Source organism: Lepidochelys olivacea (genome assembly GCF_965140295.1).
Source record: "Lepidochelys olivacea isolate rLepOli2 genome assembly, chromosome: 21".
In the NCBI taxonomy this organism is placed as follows: Eukaryota; Metazoa; Chordata; order Testudines; family Cheloniidae; genus Lepidochelys; species Lepidochelys olivacea.
Window position 1 is genome coordinate 11,688,564 of NC_140431.1, and position 21,502 is coordinate 11,710,065.

At 45.8% G+C, this 21,502-nt stretch overlaps 2 protein-coding genes across 3 annotated transcripts in view; both read right to left on the reverse strand.

Annotated features, from left to right (window-relative positions):
- Positions 1–6,023, reverse strand: part of SRPK1 (SRSF protein kinase 1) — a 45,118-nt gene extending 39,095 nt beyond the window's left edge. For both annotated transcript variants that reach the window (XM_084611383.1, XM_084611384.1), the window contains exons 1-2: positions 5,660–6,023; positions 3,934–3,994 (exon numbers count right to left, since the gene is read on the reverse strand). In XM_084611383.1, the coding sequence (XP_084467509.1) occupies positions 3,934–3,994; positions 5,660–5,993 (395 nt within the window). In that variant the 5' untranslated portion in view covers positions 5,994–6,023. The remainder of the gene's footprint in view (positions 1–3,933; positions 3,995–5,659) is intronic.
- A 7,088-nt stretch (positions 6,024–13,111) lies between these two features.
- The window catches only part of SLC26A8 (solute carrier family 26 member 8), a 31,182-nt gene continuing 22,791 nt past the window's right edge, over positions 13,112–21,502 (reverse strand). The window contains exons 14-20 of the mRNA XM_084611564.1: positions 20,699–20,768; positions 19,903–19,995; positions 19,678–19,812; positions 17,900–18,283; positions 16,322–16,376; positions 16,005–16,192; positions 13,112–13,514 (exon numbers count right to left, since the gene is read on the reverse strand). Coding sequence (XP_084467690.1) covers positions 13,341–13,514; positions 16,005–16,192; positions 16,322–16,376; positions 17,900–18,283; positions 19,678–19,812; positions 19,903–19,995; positions 20,699–20,768 — 1,099 coding nt within the window. The 3' untranslated portion in view covers positions 13,112–13,340. The remainder of the gene's footprint in view (positions 13,515–16,004; positions 16,193–16,321; positions 16,377–17,899; positions 18,284–19,677; positions 19,813–19,902; positions 19,996–20,698; positions 20,769–21,502) is intronic.

Below are 21,502 nucleotides of genomic sequence, written 5' to 3' on the forward strand. Positions count from 1 at the left end.
ACAGTAGTTCAAAAAGTTAAAAAGCAAGCCCTGGGAAAAGGTAGTAAAAAGATTCAAATTATTTTCAAAGCAAGAAGTGGCCACCTTCTGGACAATCATAATCTAAATGGCTCTAATAAGTTACCACCTGCTCCACCCTAACTGCGTACAACACTACCACGGGATTGCACCCTCCCACTCCTTTGCCCCTCTTAAACACATAGGAAATACCATAAAGTGGAAATAGTATTTGTTGGGTAACTTGAAGCAACAGGTAAAAGTTAAAGAGCGGATATTGTGAAATCTGTAACATGACTTGTTGCAGAGTAAAAGCCGTGTTAGTCTGTATTCGCAAAAAGAAAAGGAGTACTTGTGGCACCTTAGAGACTAACAAATAAATTGGTTAGTCTCTAAGGTTAGTCTAAGGTGCCACAAGTACTCCTTTTCTTTTTATGACTTGTTGCAAAATACGTCATTAATTTTTCCGTTAAGTATAATCTCTGTTCCACCACTTGAGACATATCTCAACAAAGTATTTGCTATTTCACTAACAGTTTATACCTAGTATATTTTAGAGAATGATTTGCACTAAAAATTGGCAAAACATGAGTGACAAACTAATTCATTAACCATGTCAGCCACTCTCTAGCTAGGGACCGAGTCCAACATGCATGCTGATCAACTGTAGTAGGGAAAATGCTTTTAGAATTAAAGCTGCTTAGCCAGATGTTCAAAAGGTTGCTAATCAGACAAGAGCCACCATCCTCCCAGAGTAAGAACAGGAATACACACACCACCAAGTTACAGTATTTTATGATTAATCCCAATTTGTTCTTCCACTGCAACCAGCAGCTGTGTCTCCTCAGAAGTAAAAATATTTTTCTTCAATTGCCCTTTCGTCTCTCCTCCTTATTAAAGATCTGACCCTACTGGATAGAAAGCCAAGAACCAATTTAAGTAACGGCCACTATATTTACACAAGGCAGGCTGGTTAAAATGGACACTGAACTGTTTTACTGTAACATTTAACCTCAGAACAGTGAGATCCTTTACTGCAGCAAGCCTCAGTTCTTGAGGGGATTAACAAGTTATCTACAAACTGGCAGCCATAAAGACGATATTCTAATCACCCCTCAAAGGCAATTTTTCCTTTCCACATATCCTCATTCTCCTATCTCACAAGGTGTAGTAGGTAACAAGTTACATCCATCAGGTTCACTCACACAGGAGCATCATTTGGAGAAAATCTTCGATTATTACTTCACGCCAACTTATTGCAAACGTCCCACAGATATTACCTGGTGTCTAGACCTGCTCTAGAATACAAGCATGCAATTAGTTCACAATGTCTCTGCCTTAACACTACACTTTCTACCTTCCTAGCAACAATATATTTTCTACCACTTCTGTGTTCCCTTCATCCCGCAAGCGGGACAGGTCCAAGCAGAAAATCCTTTTCTGTGTGATGTCATGCCAAATAAAATACAGGCAGGGAGGGGAAAAACGCTTTAGAGGGCCTCGTACGATACTATCGCCACTTTGGATATTCTATTTAAATCACTACGTCAGTTAAGAATGCCGAACTTTATACCACAGATCTGAAGACCATGCCTTGGCATGCAACTAAATTCAGTAAAGATATACAATGTATGTGCAGAGGACAACATTTTAGAATTCAGCTTGCAGGAGGCCTGGGTATTATTGATGACTATCACTGACTCACTATGTGACTTTTTTAAAAGCAATATGTTGTATTTAATTTTTCACTTGGGTTCTCACAGCACTTCATAAAAAGTAGGTATTATTGTTACCACTTGCCCACTGTCTGATCAAGGCAGAGTCAGGACTAGAAATTGGGTTTAATGACTCAACCCCGAGAGCTCCTCCTCTTCTTGGTCTATAAGATACGGATACAAGTTACTCACCTTTGTAAAGTGCTTTGAAATCCTTCTATGAAAGATGTTAAACAGCTACAAAGTATTATAACAGAAGAAGTTCCGCTGGCACAAAAGCATGAGTTACTGAAAAGCCCACCTCCTCCAAGAGAGAAAAAAAGTATATTTTTATTAGTGGGCTAAAAATCAAGTGGCTGACCTCCAGTACTCAGTTTCAAAACAAATTCAGGACTAAGCAGCTTCCTGATGGAGGCTTTCTGCATTTAAACCTTAAATTTCAATTTGCTAGTATACTGGTATGTATTTTATCCTTAAACCTTCACAACCTGTTAATGTACAATTTGCAGATCTGATTAAATGCTTGTAGAATTGAAGTCAATGCTTGAAAGAAAGAAAATAGTACTGCCGATAATGAAAGATGGTAACCCATGCAGCTCCCTGATTTTTTTTAACTCCCACACAGAAATACTATGTATGTCTAACATACCCTGCCTCAGCACAGGGGGCTAGACTTGACCTCTTGATGTCCCTTCCAGCCCTACATTTCTATGATATAATGTTTGCTTTGTAGACCTGGACTCCAGACGGTTTAGTAATCCTTTTAAACAAGCGAGCTGCTGTCTGCTCCATTTCTGACAACCAGATCCAAAAAAATTCATCTAAAGATACCTCAAATGAGCTCTGTCCAGTTGAAGAGATGTGGTCACGCCTTGAAATAAGTTTATGAAAGATCACAGAAAGGAAGTTTATAAATGTGTACAAGTAAAAAGTTAGTACTTTGGTGGGCAGATTTTTCCAGTGAGTTAGATAATTGTTTTGCTTAATTTCTTTTCTCTATGAAATCTTGAAACCGAAGGAAGGAAGGAAAGCGAGATACAGAATCAAGAGCTCCGCAAACCAACTCCGCAGTATAATGAAAGTGATATAGTTATTTTGTAGACACACAGTGATCACAATCTTTGTAGATACAATATACAAACCTCTATGGAGGCCACATTTAATTCTGTAATAACTCAGATATCCATCTTTTAGACAGAACATAAAGTAAGAACTTATGATTGATGGGAAATAGCTCAAGATCAGAGATGTCAATCCCTTTTCTCTACCTTCCGCAAAAAAGCATTACTTTGATTCCCTCCCCCAATTTATTGGATATTAAAACTGTAGGATTAGTATTTTCAGTACCACCAATACATCCCCCCCCCACCCCGGAAGGCGGTTAATTGTCTTGTACTTGGAATAATAATAGTTTAGAAGAGTTATAGTTTCTAAGTTAGATATTCTTTAATACAACATGATTGAATGAATTCACCTTACAGAAGCTGTTCTCAAAAATATATATGTAACAATTATAGGAACTTCTTCCATATTTTAAAGTTAGTTGAATTCCTAGAGCTACTTAAAATTTAGCCTCTTGTATAAACAAACAGGATTTGTAGCTCCCACTCCCCAGAATCCACAGTGAGTATATGAAATATATTTTGAACACTTTAAAAAGTGTTATGGAGCTACTATGGATTTCTGCAGTGTAATAGATGTTTCTTTTAATCTCGCTTACTAAAAGGAAGACTTTGGACAAAACCATCCGCCTCTAAGAGGTTAGTAAATTTAGTGAAAAGCATTATTAAACTCATCTGCAAATCAATCAGGATACTCATTTGCATATGTCATCCTATAGGCTGATAGTTAAACTGAGATGCTTTTCTAGCCTAAATGATCAAGAGTCAATGGACCCCTCTAAGGCTCATAGATATGGTCCAGTTCTTACATTAACAGAGAATGGGGTGCACAGGGGACTTTTAGGTAACAACACTGTGGGGAACCTCAGACTTTACCCTCCAGGGATGCCCTATAGACCCAAAGAGGGAGGAAATTCCTTGCCCTCAGAGCCAAAAGGAGATCCCTTCAGTTGCCCACATGGAGCCACCAGACCTTACACCTTACTCCTTCCCACCTAAGCGCAGGAAACCAGGGGCTGTGTGTATACAAGAGAAGCACAAGTCCGACACCCCACACTGGACACCAGTTTCCAGCTGGCTGGCAGTGGGGTTCGACTTACTTTTTCTGGGCCTTGTCCTTCTTAGCTTTGGTCCGTTTCTTCCGGGCCTGAAGTGCCAGAACTTGGGGAGAGAAATGCAGACTGATGAGATGGGGTCGGGTGGAAGAGGTGGGAGGTGCATGCTAGAGGAAAACAGAGGTTTGAAGGGGCAGGGAGCATGAAGTGGGGAGAAAGCAGAGATAAAGGAGAGAGCACAGGGCATAAGGCAGACAGACAGGAGGAGTCAGAGAGCATGTACGGGGGGCGGAGCAGCGGCGCCAAGGCAGAAAGACAGACAGGAGGGGCCATGCCCCTGTGGGGGGTAAGGTAGATAGGAGACAGGGAGGCAAGCCAGACAGACTGGGGGGAAGCAGGGAGCATGCCCATGGGGGCAGGCCCACGGGGGGAGGGGGGGGGGACGGGGACGACAAGGCAGATGGACGGGAGGGGGACAAAGCAGACGGGGGGGGGGAACGGGACAAAGTAGATGGAAGGGGGGCAGGAGGCGCGCCCGACGGGGGCAGGGGGTGCGCCCCAGGGTGGGGGGACGGGACAAAGTAGACGGACGGGGGGGCAGACGGGGGCAAGGCAGGCAGAGGGGGGGTGGGCAAGGGGTGCGCCCAGGTGGGCGGCAAGGCAGGCAGACAGGGGGGCGCAAGGGCAGGGGGCGCGCCCGGGGGGGGGGGCGGCAAGGCAGGCAGATGGGGGGGGTGCGGGGGGTGCGGCAAGGCAGGCAAACAAAGGGGGCGGGCGGGGGGCGTGCCGGGGGGGGGCGAGGCAGGCAGACGGGGGGGCGCGCGGGCAGGGGGTCGCCGGGGGGGGGCGAGGCAGGCAGACGGGGGGGGGGGCGCGCGGGCAGGGGGCGGCGAGGCAGGCAGACGGGGGGGCGCGCGGGGGCGCGCGCGGGCAGGGGGTCGCCCGGGGGGGGGCGAGGCAGGCAGACGGGGGGGCGCGCGGGCAGGGGGCGCGCCCGGGGGGGGGCGAGGCAGGCAGACGGGGGGGCGCGCGGGCAGGGGGTCGCCCGGGGGGGGGCGAGGCAGGCAGACGGGGGGGCGCGCGCGGGCAGGGGGCGCGCCCGGGGGGGACAGGGCAGGCAGACAGGGGGGGCATGGCAGACAGACGGGGGGCGCGCGCGGGCAGGGGGCGCGCCCCGGGGGGGGCAGGGCAGGCAGACGGGGGGGCGCGCGCGGGCAGGGGGTCGCCCGGGGGGGGGCGAGGCAGGCAGACGGGGGGGGGCGCGCGGGCAGGGGGCGCGCGGGCAGGGGGCGCGCCGGGGGGGGCAGGGCAGGCAGACGGGGGGGCGCGCGGGCAGGGGGTCGCCCGGGGGGGGCAGGGCAGGCAGACGGGGGGGCGCGCGGGCAGGGGGCGCGCCATGGGGGGGCGAGGCAGGCAGACGGGGGGGCGCGCGGGCAGGGGTCGCGCCGGGGGGGACAGGGCAGGCAGACAGGGGGGGCGCGCGGGCAGGGGGGGCATGGCAGACAGACGGGGGGCGCGCGCGGGCAGGGGGCGCGCCCCGGGGGGGGCATGGCAGACAGACGGGGGGCGCGCGCGGGCAGGGGGCGCGCCCCGGGGGGGGCAGGGCAGGCAGACGGGGGGCGGGCAAGGGGCGCACCCGGGGGGGGGGGGGCAGGGGACGGCCGGGCGGCGCTGCCTGCGAGGGACGAAGGGGCCGACGCGCGGCCGCGGGTGCACGTGTCGGGGACCGGCGGCCCGCCAGGCCCGGCCCGGGAGAAGGCGCCGCGCTCACCTTTCCGCTCCATGGCGGCCAGAGCCGGTAGCCCCCACTGCCCTCCGCGCGTGCGCTCTAAATCATTCGCCTGCTTCTGCGCCTGCGCCGAGCTGGGCCGCGCCGGGAGGGGCATGCGCACTTTCGGTATCTTCGCGCGCCTCTGCACGCGCCACCAGATGTCCTCGTCGCCCTCGCTGGTGCCGCTCGAGCTCGAGGCCGAGCTCGTGAGGAAGGCCGCGCCCCCTGGCTCTTCCGAACGCGTCCGGCAACGCCCCCTCCGACGGAGGGGGAGGAGCGGGGGCCCCAGGGTAGGCTCCACCCCCGAGCCCAGCCCCGCCTCCAACGGGTCCATGGTCCCGAGTGCATGCGCAACCCCCGGAGGGCGGGGACGGATCCGACGGACTGAAGGGGCGGAGGGCGGGGCGCTGCCGGCACCACCAAGCACGCGCCGGCCTGTGAGCGAAGCGCTGAGTGTGACGCAAAGCCGGCGTTGCCCCGCCCCCTCCCCGGCCCGCACAGGGGGCCCTGCGCACCGCACACAATGGGGTCAGGGATAGCTCAGTGGTTGGCGCATTAGCCTGCTAAACGCAGGGTTGTGAGTTCAATCCTTGAGGGGGCCATTTAGGGATCTGGGGCAAAAATTGGGGATTGGTCCTGCTTTGAGCAGGGGGTTGGGCTAGATGACCTCCTGAGGTCCCTTCCAACCCTGGTAGTCTATGATTCACTGCAGTGCCCCCTGCTCTGCCATAAGTGGCACACGCTGCCTGACACCCTACTGCACACCGTCCATCCCACAAGAAGCAAAACACACGGTGCCACCTCACACAGGGCAATACCCGCCACACCCAGGCTGTACACTACAATGCACACAAGTCATGATACACATTACACATGCAGGACAAGGCACGCATCGCACTATAGAACGCAAAACACACATTGGTTGATCCCTTAGGCATTACCACAATAACCATGAAGAGGTGAATCCCACGACAATGCAACCACGTAATATATGAAATACACAGAAGGCACCTTACAGTATGTCATTAATCATACACAAGTCAGTGAATTATAACTTTGAAGATGTGGTTTTTATTGATACGGTTTCTATTGATCAAATGTTTGCTTGCTTTTATGTCCATTTTTATTTCCATTTCAAGCACATTTGTGATTACGTCCTGTGCCAACATTAAAGGGACAGGGCTAGTCTACACTACAAAGGGGTTGCTGGTATAACGCCCTAATGGAGATGCAACTTAAAAGTTCTTTCGCTGGTGTAGCTAAACCACCTCCCACAACGACAGAAGGTATGCTGTTAAGTCTACACTGGAAGTTTTGCTGGCACAGCTATGTCAGAGTGAGAAGTGTGATTTTTTTTTTCACGCTCCTGCAATAATTGTGGCCCTAACAATTTGTAACATAGCCCTGGCTACCGTCAACTTGAAATCTCGCACATTCTTTTTAAGGCTTGGTCTACATTTGTACGTTTTGCTGATCTAGCTACGTCAATTAGGAGTATGAAAAAGTCATAACCCAGTCAATATAGTTAGGCCGGCAAAGGTCCTAGTGAAAACTGCAAAAAAGTCTTTTTGCTGGTATAACTTATTTCATTTAGGAAATTGGTATAAGTAAAAGAGGGTTTCCTGATATCTACCTACTGGTATAGTTATGCCGACAAACCCTTGTTAGTGTAGATAAGGACTAAGTTAAAAGTAGTTTTGGGACTTAGACCTTTCTCCTGATTAATCTTACCAGTTTTTATGGATTTATCACTACATCTTCCTATTTTTAAAAATGTCCCCCCCTTACTTCAATTAACCACATGCAGCAGATTGTCTACACCAGAGAAAACACTGAAATTGCCTATAAACCAATTGCTATCAAATGTACAAATGTAAGTAAACTAAAAAAATTTTTTTTACTTATGCTCAGTTATAATAATCTTATATTTTGCTTATGGCTGTTGTAGGTAAAGAAGTGTTCAGACAGAATTATGATTTTTAATTTGACAGTATCCCTTTAAATTAAAAAAAAAACCAGAATGCATAGAGGTCAATATGACTAAAATGGAGTCTTATGATTTCTGGATTGCCAGTTATAGCAGCCAGGTGAGTTGTTGGCCATCTCCTACCAAATGAACTTAATGTAAATCCTTGTATTCTAGTACATAATCAATGTCCTGGTCAGAGTATCTAGTATTTGCCCTCTTAAGGAATTCACAATCTCTTCCTCACTTTTATAAATAAAGTTTATATCAAGGTGATTTATATATAATCTGCATCCCTGAACAGATATGGGCACCTATTGGTACAGTTGGTAAATATTAAGAAATGGTAAACTTTGTCTCCAGGGTATTTAATCAGCCACAGAGTAAGCAATTTTAATTTAAATGTTGGGAGTTTTAATATATTCAGTGTTGTTGCAGCTGTGTCGGTCCCAGGCTATTACAAAGTTTAAAGGTGGGTGAGGTAATATCTTTTATTGGGCCAATTTCTGTTGGTGAAAGAGACAAACTTTCAAGCGTACACACAGCTCTTCTTCAGATCTGGATAACATACTCAGAGCATCACAGCTAGTTATAAGGTGGAACAGATTGTTTAGCGTAAGTAGTTATCACATAATTTAAGGGACCATTCACGGTGAAGTGGCCCATTAACACCCTTTCAGTCATAAGGGTTAGTAGGTTGTAGATTGTTTTAATAAGCCATAAATCCAGTGTCTCTATTCAGTCTATCATTTTTAGTGTCTAGCAAAGTTATGAATTTAAGCTCCCAGGCTCGTCTTTTGAAAGTGTCGTGCAGGTTTCCTTTGAGGATGAGGACTGATAAGTCAGAAATGGAGTCATCACTTTGTGCAAGTGTTCACCCACAGGTGATATGATGTTTTGTCTTTTATTATTTTCCTGTGTGAATTCATTCGAGAGCAAAGTGATTGTCTGGTTTCACCTACATAGTTGTTCTTGAGACATTTAGCGCACTGGATGAGGTACACAAGTTGTGATAGGCATGTATAGGACACATGGATCTTGAAAGGTGTGTTGTAGAGGGGTGTTGGACACTGTACCAGTGGGGTTATGTCTGCATCTGTTGTTCTTCAGCCATATAGGGCTGGCAGAGGGGGTTTAAAACATTGGGTTGGTAAAATCTGTATATGAGCAACGTGTATTTTCTTTTTATTTCTAGGCAACAGAGTTTTAAAAACAACCCAAACCTGGAAGCCATTGTAGGAGTAGAGAATTACATTAGATTATAAACATTTCCAAGGTAAGGCAAGTTTAGAGGCCAAGGTATGTCCATACGTAACTTTAAGACAACAAAAAGAAAACGAGTACTTTTGGCACCTTAGAGACTAACAAATTTATTTGAGCATAAGCTTTCATGAGCTACAGCTAAAGCTTATGCTCAAATAAATTTGTTAGTCTCTAAGGTGCCACAAGTCCTCCTTTTCTTTTTGCGGATAGACTACCACGGCTGCTACTCTGAAATTTAAGACAACAGTTAAAGTATTTTTCACTGTTTAAAGTTGTTGTTTTGTTGCTGCTTATTACAAGCTCCTGGGATCCCAAATCTATTTCCTTACAAAAATGTAGCTTCCCATCTATTAAATAAATGTATGTACTGGTCTCTCTAATCTCTATAGCATACTGTACATCTGATGGCACACTGAGGCCCTGTTCCTGCAATGGGGTCTGCTGTTCCTGCATTTGTAACCAGTGACTGGCACGCTTGGTGGAAAGAAGATGTGTGTTCACACACAACTTGATCAATATTCTGTTAGTAACCATCGTAGCCACCTTTCTATCACGTTTCTAGCAGCTTGGGCGAAGATGTGGTTTTCTTCCTGCCACCAGTTTGGCACAGAGTTTTTTAAACAGTGTAGATGGCCCTCTAGCTATGCCTGTGTGTAACTGGTTTGACTGGTCCTCCTCCCTCCCAGCTCCCTGTGCAGTATGACATACTAGAGTGCATTGGTCCATGAATTTCTGCTGCCAGTCTGCGTGCATGTCCCCTTCACGCTGTGGGGCCTCTGGATTGCCTTTTCTCTTGTCTCGTCATTTATTCAGTTTATTCTGTCTGGTGGCATTTGACACCCTCTTTGCATTGGACTAAGTTACTACATTGTACAAAGCAATGGAAATTCAGGACCTGAATCTCCTATTTAGGTGCCATGGGATAGCTGCCCAGACCTCCCCAGCACATAATGATACAAATAGTTAAACAGCACGCTAGCACTCACATGGTGATGTGTGAAAAAAGTTGCAGTGTCAATAAAACACAACCATGTTTGTTGTAACCGGGTCAGAAGAGACTGTCACAACCTGTTTACAAGCATAGGATTGTGTAGACAGACCTTTGGACCCTGACTTCCATTAGCCTGCCTTTTAAGTGGTACAGTCAATGGTGAGCTGGAACCGGTTGTTAAATTTAGAAGCCCCTTTTAGAACCGGTTGTTCCGCGAGGGAGAACCGGTTCTAAAAGGGCTTCTAAATTTAACAACTGGCCAAAAGTGGCGCCTTAGGTGCCAACTCCGTGGGTGCTCCAGGGCTGGAGCACCCACGGGGAAAATTTGGTGGGTGCAGAGCACCCACCGGCAACTCCCCACCCCGCCCCGCACCTGGCCCCAGCTCACCTCCACTCCGCCTCTGAACGCACCGCCCTGCTCTGCTTCTCCGCCCCCCCCCGGCTTCCCGCGAATCAGCTGTTCATGCGGGAAGCCGGGGAGGGCTGAGAAGCAGGCAGCGGCTTCGCGCTCAGGCCCAGGGAGGTGGAGGTGGAGTGGAGGTGAGCTGGGGTGAGGGGAGGGCGCGAGGAGGGCCACCCGCGCCGCAGCAGGTAACCTGGGGGTGGGGGGCGCGCAGGGGAATCGCTCCCCACCCCAGCTCACCTCCGCCACCCTGGGCCTGAGCACGAAGCCGCCGCCTGCTTCTCAGCCCCCCCCCCCCCCCCGGCTTCCTGTGCGAACAGCTGATTCCCGGGAAACCAGAGGGTGGGGGGGGCAGAGAAGCGGAGCGGGGCGGTGCGTTCAGGGGAGGAGGCGGAGCAGAGGTGAGCTGGGGCTGGGCGCGGGGCGGGGAGCTGCCGGTGGGGGCTCCAGCCCCAGAGCCCCCATGCAGTTGGTGCTTAAGGCACCACTTTTGATGTGATCAGTGGGGGGAGCGGCCACTCCCCCTGCTCCCCTCCAGCTACGCTCCCCGCCCCTAGGAGCCAGAGGGACCTGCCGGATGCTTCCTGGGAGCTGCCCCAGGTAAGCACCGCCAGGACTCCCCACCTCGCCCCCTGGCAGGTCCCTCTGGCTCGTAGGGGTAGGGTGGGCACCCATTATGGTGCTGTCAAGGAACACGGGGGGTTGGATGGGGCAGGAGTCCCGGGGGGCGGGGCACGAGTCCTGGGAGGCGGGGCATGAGTCCTGGGGGGCAGGGGCAGGCCACGACCCCCTCGTGGGGTAAGGAGGGAACCGGTTGTTAAGATTTTGGCAGCTCATCACTGGGTATAGGTGGAGTCTTTTGGTGCAAGGTACATGCTTTCTCACACCACAAAACTCTACCAGGTGATCTGTGCCTTGGTTAAACACAGGAACCTTGTGCACAGTTTTGGGATTAGTGTTAAGGCATTGCAATGACTAGACAAGAAAAAGACCAGGAAATAAGAAAGTGCCTGGTCTCCCACTAACTGAAAAGTACATGCCTTGCACAATTAATACACACATATTTTAGAACTGTTTTAAAACCATGTTGATGTTTGAAGTTAGGACATCAGTGCACCAGTTGTGGAGTGGAAAGGGCACAGTCATATCTTTGCTGCTGGTATTATTTATTCTTTGCAAGGGCCAAGAGTACTCCTCTGAAATTTGCAATGGGAAGGTTCTTTGCATTGCAAAGGGCTAGTAGCACCACTCATCTTAAGTCAAGGGTGCCACAGTACAGCCCATAGATTCTGAAAATTAAGGCCTTGATTGTTGCAAGTCGGCATTGCTCTGTTTTGATTGGAGCTGCCACTCAGGAAGGGACTTGGCTTGAAGCCACTGCACAGAAACACCACAAGGGAAGCCTGTGTACTATGAGAGTTACTCAACACTCTTAGGTTTCAGAGTAGCAGCCGTGTTAGTCTGTATCCGCAAAAAGAAAAGGAGGACTTGTGGCACCTTAGAGACTAACCAATTTATTTGAGCATAAGCTTTCATGAGCTACAGCTCACTTCATCAGATGCACTGTTAGAAAGACAGGAAGAACTGAAAGTTCCATTCACAAGTGTCAGAGCTGTGAGACTGAAAGCTTTGTCCACTGTAAGAATGCACACATATATTGTTTTAAAAAACCTTTTACCATTTCACCTTACACAGATACAATACCATGTCCTTCCTCCAGAAACTCCCTGGAAGCAGTAAGAATTTAAATTTAAAAGGTCTGGAGGATTTACTAATGCAGGTGACATTACAAATAATTAAATATTAACATTTCTATGCACCCACATATAGTTAAAAGTTAACCGCCAGGAACAGCCCAGCCGTGGAAGAGTCCTATATAGTCTCCCTGCTACATGGACCATGCACACAGCAGAAGCTGGAGATGCTCTCCCAGAGTGAAATTCATGCTGGAGCACAGGACCAGTACAGTAGTTTAAATCTAATTTATGCTCTCACAAACGGGCTTAAATGGTACATGGACCTTGTGCTGATGAATTTCACCCTCAGTCCTCACTCTCGGTACTGAGGCCAGGGAAGAATTCCCTCAATGTACATACGGTAGGATGGGATGGGATGTGCATCCCTGATATAGCAAGACTGCTCCTGTTCCAAATAAAACCCCAGCATGCACCATTATGGTGATGTCACAGTTTCACCAGTCTATTGAGTATGAGGCTGGTACTCAGATAACACAATTGAGAAGTTTGTTTTTTTCCACTTGCCACCTATATCTTATTCTAAAGCAGCCATTTTCTCAGCTCTTAATAACGAAACTGAACTAAATGTCTCCATTTGTTGCTGTCTCAGTGAATGTCTACCAAAAAGAGAAGCAAATAACATAATTCACTGGTAGGAGGTTATAGCAGGACTGGAAAAAAAGTCACAGTATTGAGTTTTTACTGAATACACTAGGCAACTTTAGCAAAGTATCAGTGATTAAATGCTTTCTTCTAGAGCAGTGTTTCTCAGTGACCAAGTCCATGGACCAGCACCGGTCCCTGAGATCTCCTTGACACAGTCTAGGAAGGCAGCAAGCCCTGGTATCAAAAAGGTTGAGAAACACTGTTCAAGAGTGTCACCTAGTTTTGCATGCATCTGAGGTTAATGAAATAGCAGGTGTGCAATCTGCTGAAAACTGCAAACGAGATTTAGTCCCTAGAAAAACAATATGCAAAAGATGTGCCATGTTTGAGGACATTTAAAAAACTACAGAGAATTTCAGAAACATGTAAAAATTCATTTAATGGCTCTAAGCTTTATAGTTAATTCAGTACAAAGGTTAAAATTGCTGCTGAATAGTCCCTCTGTTTGAAAGTCCTGAAGAATAACTTCATACACTGTGCTAGTTTCCTTAAACCAGCAGAACCATTGGATGAACTGGCTAGTTGGCTATTTCAATAACTTTAAAAGGGACAAAGGCAAAAAACCCCAAAATGCAGGCAAGAACTACCTCAACTGTGCTGTAGCAGCACCTCTCCCCATATATTGGACTAGGATTTCCTGTCCGCTCTTGCGCATCTCAGGGATCTCTGGCATATTTCCACTTCTGCTCCCACTCCTCATCTCTGTCACCTGGCTCAGGAGGTGGAGCATCATACTGTTGAAATATGTTCATCTCTGCTTCACTCTGGAGTGAATAAGCGCGGAAGAGATCTGATATTGGCTCTTCATTTAAGAGTTCGCTCCCGGTAATCTTTAAAGAGGAAATATCTTTGTTGTTACCGGAGTGCAGACTTCTCTCCTGAACAACACACACACACACACACAGTGCCTTCTAGTGAGCTGCACAATGCCCGACATATTGGAATGAAAAGCCCCCCTGCTCCCTTGCACTTCCCTTGATAAGGCTGAAGTGATACAGCAATAATTTAGAAAAGAACAAAACTTCTGAATTGCCCTTACAGGGTCCTCAATCTAGCAGTCAAGTGGAGACGCATTAAAATTATGTCAACAACAAGACCACCTTCGCCATAACTCACATACTGGTTCACCCCCTGCCAACATACACAAAAAATGATTTCACCCTAATAATAGTATCTTCTTACACTTCCATTGTACTTGTCATCCAAAAGGATCCCAAGGTGGCACCACAAATTATACATACATAATGGTCACTTTACCAACCAATGAAGTGCAGCAACCTCTTGCGAGGGGAAAGCAGGAGTGAGGGCAGGTCTACACTTAAAACACTATCCACAGTAGCGCTTTCATGAAGATGTGCTCCACCGACAGGATAATCCACCTCCGTGAGAGGCAAGAGCTATGCTGGCGGAAGAAGCTCTCCCACCAACACAGTGCTGTCTACACTGGTGCTCAGGTCAGTATAACTACATCACTCCAGGGTAGGGATATGAATGATTTACAACCCTGAGCGATGTAGTTATACTGAACTAATTCTGTTGTATAGAATTATACAACAGAATTGTATAATTCTAGGCCAGGGTTTAGTTGTTTAACACGCATCAATAGTATACACCAGTTTAGGAAGGGACGGGAAAACAGAATGCTGTTTCTAATTGAAATTGCAGGATAAGTGTAGGGAGGCTGAATTTATGTAAGTAGGCAAGGACAATGGGATTAGTTCCTTGTTTTTTCAGAAGTGTCATGGTATCTTTCCCGAATAGGAGTTGTCTTCATTGCAAGACAATAATGCGTTATACTGTTGTCAGTGAGATAAGCCAAAATTCTGAAGGCTTACAGCAGGGAATACTTACATTGACTTCAGGGGAGTTTTGCCCAAATCAAAGACTTCAGGATTTGGCCCACAGTGAACAGAAATTTTTCCAAAATTCATCTTTGGTTTGAATTTAAGCAAGGTAAATTTAATTTCAAGGATTTTTTCTGCGAAAATTAGAGGGTATGGAAAATAGAGACTGACTTCTAATATCCAAAATACCTCCCGTCACCCTTAGCCACTGTGAATATTTTTTAAGGACTATGAAACCTGTGCTGATGTGATCTTTAAAGAATAATACTTACCTAATTATCTCCCAGGGAAAGTAGATAAGTCATTCCTGTGAGAATTAATTGGTTAACACTCAGCACTTGAGTACTGCTTTACAAATATTACTATTTGAAACCTGGCGAGAACCCAAGTGGAATCCCAGTTAGCCAGCTTCTTAGTCAGTTTCAACATCAGCAGTTAAGTGTGTAATGTGACAACAAATGAAAATGTATACTCCAGTTGATCTACCTTAATTCTGTAGATCAGAGTATAAAGATGAAAAGACTTTTCAGACGGATTCCCTCTCTCTGTCACCCAACATAACCCACAGTCCAGACATCATTTTTCCTCAACAATATATTTTCTAGTGCTGACAGAACTTATTGCTAGGAACTTTTTCTGGTATTCATGCTAAATTTATCTTTGCTTAATTTCATGCCATTACTCCTATGTGACTCTAAACAATTTCGGTCCAATTCTCCTCACTAACACCACTTTTACACTAGTGTAAATCCATTGACTTTCATGCTTGTGATTTACACTAGCATGAGAGAAGAATCAGGCCTTTCCTCTTACTTCTTGAGGTTTAATAATGCTTATCTTATATATATATAGCCTGTTACAGGGTGGTACTGTTTTCCTGAAACAGCTACACTTTGCTAGCATGTTTTGATCCTGCTGGGAATGGATTAAGTGGTTTCTGATGACTCAATACCGCAAATGGTTCATTATCTCAACTGCATATCAGAGAGCTAGCAGAGGTTTTTTGGAGGGAGAGAATTTAGGTTGTGGGCTAAGCAGTCCTGAGGTAGGAATGCTAAGAGCAGCCAAGCTTGGGAAAAGGTTTTAACAGAACTTGATCTTATTGTTAATTTCTTTGTTAAAGCCAATCCCCAGGAAGTGTAGAATTTGTTTTAAATCAAATTGCGAAAGGCACCTGGTCACAGCCCTATACATCTTAAAACTGCTCTGCAAACATTCAATAATACAACAGGCAATAACATAGGGCAGTATTATTACCCTCATTTTACAGGTGAGGAAACTGAGGCACAGATTGATTAAGTAACTTTCCCAAGATCACAGAGGGAGTCTACATAAGAGTTGGGATTAGAACCCAGGAATCCCTGGCTACCATATGCCCATACTCATTCCCGTAACTCAAACTGCCTTTCTATGTTTACACCTTCAAATCCTTGTAGGATCACTCGGCGGCATCTAGATTTAAGCGGAGTACCACACCTTCTGTTCCTCTGTGAGCCCTTCATCTAACTCCTGTTCAGGGTCTCCAGTGCTGAGTTCCACAATCTCTGGCCTTTGATTCTGTTCCAAAGCGGCCAGCACAGCGTCATGCAGGGTTAGAAAGAACCGGGCTTTGGTGACGCAGCCATCAAAGAAATCATTCTTCTCAAAGATTGCTATTACAGAGACTGTAAAAAAAACCAAAACCACCAGGGCAGACACGAAGGAGCACAGTTATAGCATTTCACCGAGATTTAAAAACGTATCTTTTTCTTACAAAAAGTGGCTAAATACAGCATTACCCATACTATACTCACGGTGGCAGCTGGCTATCAGGACCGAAATACCAAGATTCTGAAACATATGGAACATCTGTAGAGAGAATCCCATATTAATATTAGTGACACTCTCATGATCTATGCAGGAACGGCCATAGAACCAGAAGGCAGGACATGCAATGGGGAAAAAGCTTTTGCTTATAACTCTGCTTTTCTGAAGATACCGTTCTTCTAGAAGACTTAGTCCGGGGTTATAGGTCAGTGCAAGACCAGCAGAACTCTCACAGTTCAAAGAATTCTGGCTCCAAAGAGCCAGGCCCCACATTGGACATCCTGTACCACAGCCTGCAGGATATAAATTTGGCCTTCCCAGTATTCAGATCAGTTGCTTTGGTTGTACAGGAAGTGGAGCTCCCATGTTAAGTCAACTGGAAATGATTCAATGCCCACACACCTGCGTGCACACATGCAAAATATGCCCCAGAGTAAACAATGCAAATAAGGACCTACGTTTTCAAACATAACCATTAATTTTGAGTGCCTGGTTTTGGGTGCCCATCTTGAGACACTTAATTTCAAAAGGAACCTGATTTTACAGGGCAGGTGCTCAGCATACCTGGAAAATCAGGTCCCTTTATGATTAAGGTGGCTGAAGTTGGGCACCTCAAAATTGAGGCCCTTAAAATCATTAGTTGCTTTTGAAAATCCAGGTCAAGTGTAAGTAGAGAAACTCCTTAAAAGATCATCTTTAATATTGATGGGGGACCGGGTGAGAATCCCAGTGACAGGGTATCTTCAGAGAACTGCTGCTACAGGCAAGTCATTTTCTCTACAGATACGGTCTGCCAGGGTTCTCACTTGACGACTAAGACGCTAAAGAGCTGTCCCAAAGAAAAAGGTAGATAAGGCTGCAATGAACAACAATAACAAACCAATGTCAACAGAGAGAACAGACATTTTTTATCTACCCTTCCTGTCTAGGACTAAAATAACTCTTAAATGTCCAGACAAACCAAAAAATGCTCACGTATGCTAGAGACAAAGACTTCCTGTAAGAACATGCTAACTTGCAATGAACTTTTTAAATAACTTTTTAAATAAAACATCTCAGGGAATGAGAGCGTTTATCCTCTCCTACTCTGGAAACAAGAACCAGCCCTCTGAGTGTCCCAGACAGGATTTCCTCCTGGAGGCTGAAACGAAGTACAAAGCACTGAAGTTCCAAAACAACCGGCACGAAGTACTACGGAAATATGCCAAAGCTCCCAGTTTGCTGTGTGAAGGGCAAAACACAAACAGCAGAAATGGGGAAAAATAAATGAAAGATTAAAAAAGTCATCTGAGTTGACATAATCTCAGATATTATTAGTGAGTCAGGTAAGAACATTTCTGCATGTGTTTTTTAGATCTACAGTGTACCTTTAAACAAATAGCCAGGGAATATATGTGGATCTTCGAAATTACACATTTGTGAAAATACAAAGATCAGTCTTGCTCCCATTAAAGTCAATAGTAACAGGGCAGGTGCTTATATAATAGGTAACTTTAGGGTAATGGGAAGCATCTGATGTTGGGCAAACTTCAGTTTCTGCTTTTACATGCATTCAAGTGACTTGCCTGCCTCAGTAAATCTGAAGCTTGCAAATCCACAAACTGCACCATGCTGAAGTCTAAAATAATAGTGTGGACTGGATATGTTGAAAACTCTGTGGACCGCAACTGTGTTGCTTCCTGGCACAATAGTGTTGTGGAAGTATCTACTCCAGGGTCTGAAGAATGCCATGTTCTCTCTCCTTCATCCTTCTTCTTTCCACTCTCAGGTCTTGCTGCCCTGAGCCTGATGGCTGTGGACTGAGCATGCTGTGTTTGCAACATTCCTGTTGGGAGAGTCCCAGAACTGTGCTTGCTTTCAAACTTTGACCAACGTATCAAATTCAGGGAAGATGATGAAGACTCATTATCCCTATGAAGTCGCTTCACCAGTTTCTCAGTATAGGGTATCTAGAATGGAAAAGTGGAGAGTAAAGACAGTTAAGAGAATTGTGTCTAGAAGGTTGCAGTTGCAGTTATGACAGCATTGTAAATCGTTTGATATCTTTCCTCTCTCATGGTAGAAATACCTTTGAACTTGTGCTAAATATAGCACTAAGCCACAACAGTACATAAATTAGAAGGAGATTGATGCAAGCCTTGGTTGTGGTCAGCAGAGTACCTTCAGCTACCCTGGAAGTGCTGTGTTAGCTTAGTCCTGCACGCCTTGAAGTTGCTTATTACCATTGGAAAGTGGGCCACTAATTTAATATTCCATTTTTTAAAACAGAAGCAGTTTTTTCAGGTTTTATGTACCATATTCTTCCCCTATGAAAAGTAGTTCCTAAGATAAAGTGATGAGAAAACAGAGACGTGGTTATCATTTTTTTCCTTAATAGTTTGAATATATGCTTTTGTTATTTAATTTTTAAACCCAACCCTTTCTTGTGATGGTTCCTTGGTCTCTCCACCCCCTGCCCCTTCTAAGCCTAGCTGCCCTTTCAGCAATAGTTGGTCACCCAGCCAATAATTTTAACTCAATTCCTTTTAAAAAAAGTTAAGTTTGGAATACTGAATAGCTCCAAGTTTGGCTTTTGCACTAGGAAAAGAGTTAAAAGCAGCTGAAAGGTTCACCCTCTGCAGCTTGGTACTTTGGAAGAAGATGGCTGTTCAAAGCGATCACTGACTTTCTTCAGAAACTCAATCCCGCCCATCCTTCCAAAACTGCTTCCCTTCATGCCCCTTCCGCATGAGGGGCCTTTGTTATCTTTTACGAAGTGCATTAGATAGTTTAGAGAATTAAGAATATTGCCCTGAAGCCTCTTCCATCCATTTACCTATGACACTGTCAAATTCCAATTATGGGGCGTGTGACTGGCTGTACAGAAGGCGTTCGTAATAAGGAGAGGAGAAATCCTCTGATCACGGAGATTGTGACTGGTAGGATTTGACGTATTTAATGATCATGCATTTGTGGGTATCTCACACTAGGAGTGGCTAGAATTCTGCAGGCAGCCAAAGACAGTCTTGGACTTGTGTGGGAAAAGGAAAGCAAATCCCTGTTGAGGCATCTGACAAAGTTAGTTCTTTCAGCCCCAGAAAGGAAGGCGAACATGTTGGGTTCCCACTGCTGGTCAATTCAACCAACAAGCAAAATCTCAATTCATCTGCCATGGAAGATATAAACAAATATAAGGGTTGAGAGCAAAGAGAAGGGTTGTGCCTGCTTATTTCTGGTTTGCAAATATATGCAAATGTATATGCAATTAGGTATGGCCTTCAGGCAAGCTGGTGACATGGCTCTCAGTGTCACAAAGTCTGGGTTTGTTTATTAAAAAAAAAAAAGAAAAAAAAAGGGAGCTGACCCTGGGTAATGGCTCAGGTGGATCACAAACACAGGCACACTGAAAATCCTTTTTCTCCATTCCAGTGCTAGACAGACTAACGGAGATTAAAGCTCTCATTTCGTTTTCATCGAGGGGCACGGCTTTCACATCCATCTGAAAAAGACAGACGGTATCTCAGAGAGGGTTGTGTGCTTCCACTGGAGGAGGTTAGAAGCTGATGGTGATTGGAAAAGTAGCGTTTACCTTCTCTAACAAGTAGCCTTTGAAGTGTCTCATATTTGCAAAGGAGATGGAGGAACAACACTGGAAGATTTTCACACCTTCAATCTCCGCTGCCTGGAAGACAAAACCGGAGTCTCTGAGGTTTGTGCCTATGCTAGAAAAATGATCCACCGTTGACATTGACAATGGGTCTTCTCTGACCAGGACAAGCCACATTGTTTCCAAAACTCATTAGTGAAAATACCCTATGCCTTGTCTACACCAAACCTTTTTTTTTAAGTTCTTCCACCTTTGCAGCTCCATGAGTTCAGCAATACGGGGAGAACTAATGTAGACATTGCTGTTCCACTGCAGCATTATCCAGACCTGCATAAAGTAGGGTCAAAAATATTATGGTAAAAATATCAGTGCCCTGCTCTTGTTACCACTGCTGGGAGAATTTTTAAGAAACTCTAGTACAGACACAGCCATTATTGACATCTGTTGTGAAAAATGAGTCATTTTCCTAGCATAGACAAGACCTGACTAAGGACAGCAGATCAGCAATAAATTCTATATAGTTCCAGCAATGACAGGGAGCAAGCCTTTCATTACTGGGGGAGCCTGGATCGATTGAATGAGCTCCCAAAATGACAAGTCAGACTGATCTCCTGATCCTTGGGCAATTTGTATCACTCTTCGCTGCCAATATTCAAAGATCCTTACAGATTTTCAAGGCTTGAAGTGAATTAACTGAGTCTGATGGATCACTCCCAGGTGTCCAAGTGAAGAAGCTGGATTACAGAGAGGAACTGAGTATTAGGTTTTGTTCTCTTACTGCTTTGTAGTCAGATAAACTTCTGTATAGATCTGTGTTTGGAATCTGGCCCAGCATCACAATCTTCATTCTGAAATAAGATGTTTATTAGGTTTTCTTAGAGTAGAGAGGAAAAACTAGCCCCACCCAATATTTTGGTCCCTGTCCCTATCTTCTTTATTGGGGACACCCAAGCACCTGTGCCCTTCACATCAAACCTTGAACCGTCTAGAAAGCTCTGTTTCAAGCCACGGAACACTCCAGGCAAGGGTATGTAAGAAGGCATGTAGTCTCTCCCTCTCCCAAATCCAATATATTCTCCAAAGAAGGGAGGAAGGAGGATCTAGATCGTGGCTAGTGTCAGTGTGTAGTGACACTGTACTCAAAGGAATCCATTTCCTGGTAACTTTTCTCATTCTTTAGAGTATTGTCAGTACACACCCCCACTTTTGAGAAATTCACCAGCAGTAAAAAACCACCAACATGGTATGAATGCGGAGGATATTTAAATGAACAGTTATCCGGAACTCTTTCTCGAAGTGCTCATTAGATGTCAATGCTAGGTCACGAAAATGATGCTGCACAGAAGTATGAGCTAAATTCCATGTCACAACTTGAAATATTTTCATAATTGTGACATTCTGAAGGAATGCCTTAGAAGCTACCTTGGATCAATTCAACTGAGGGCTGTAATACTTTGGTCTAATTCTGGTTGTTAGCCTGGTATGGGGGTGGCTGGATGGTATTTAGTAGCCTGTGATATACAGAAGGTCAGACTTGAGGATCTGGTGGTCCCTTCTGGCTTTAAACTGTATGACTCAATAA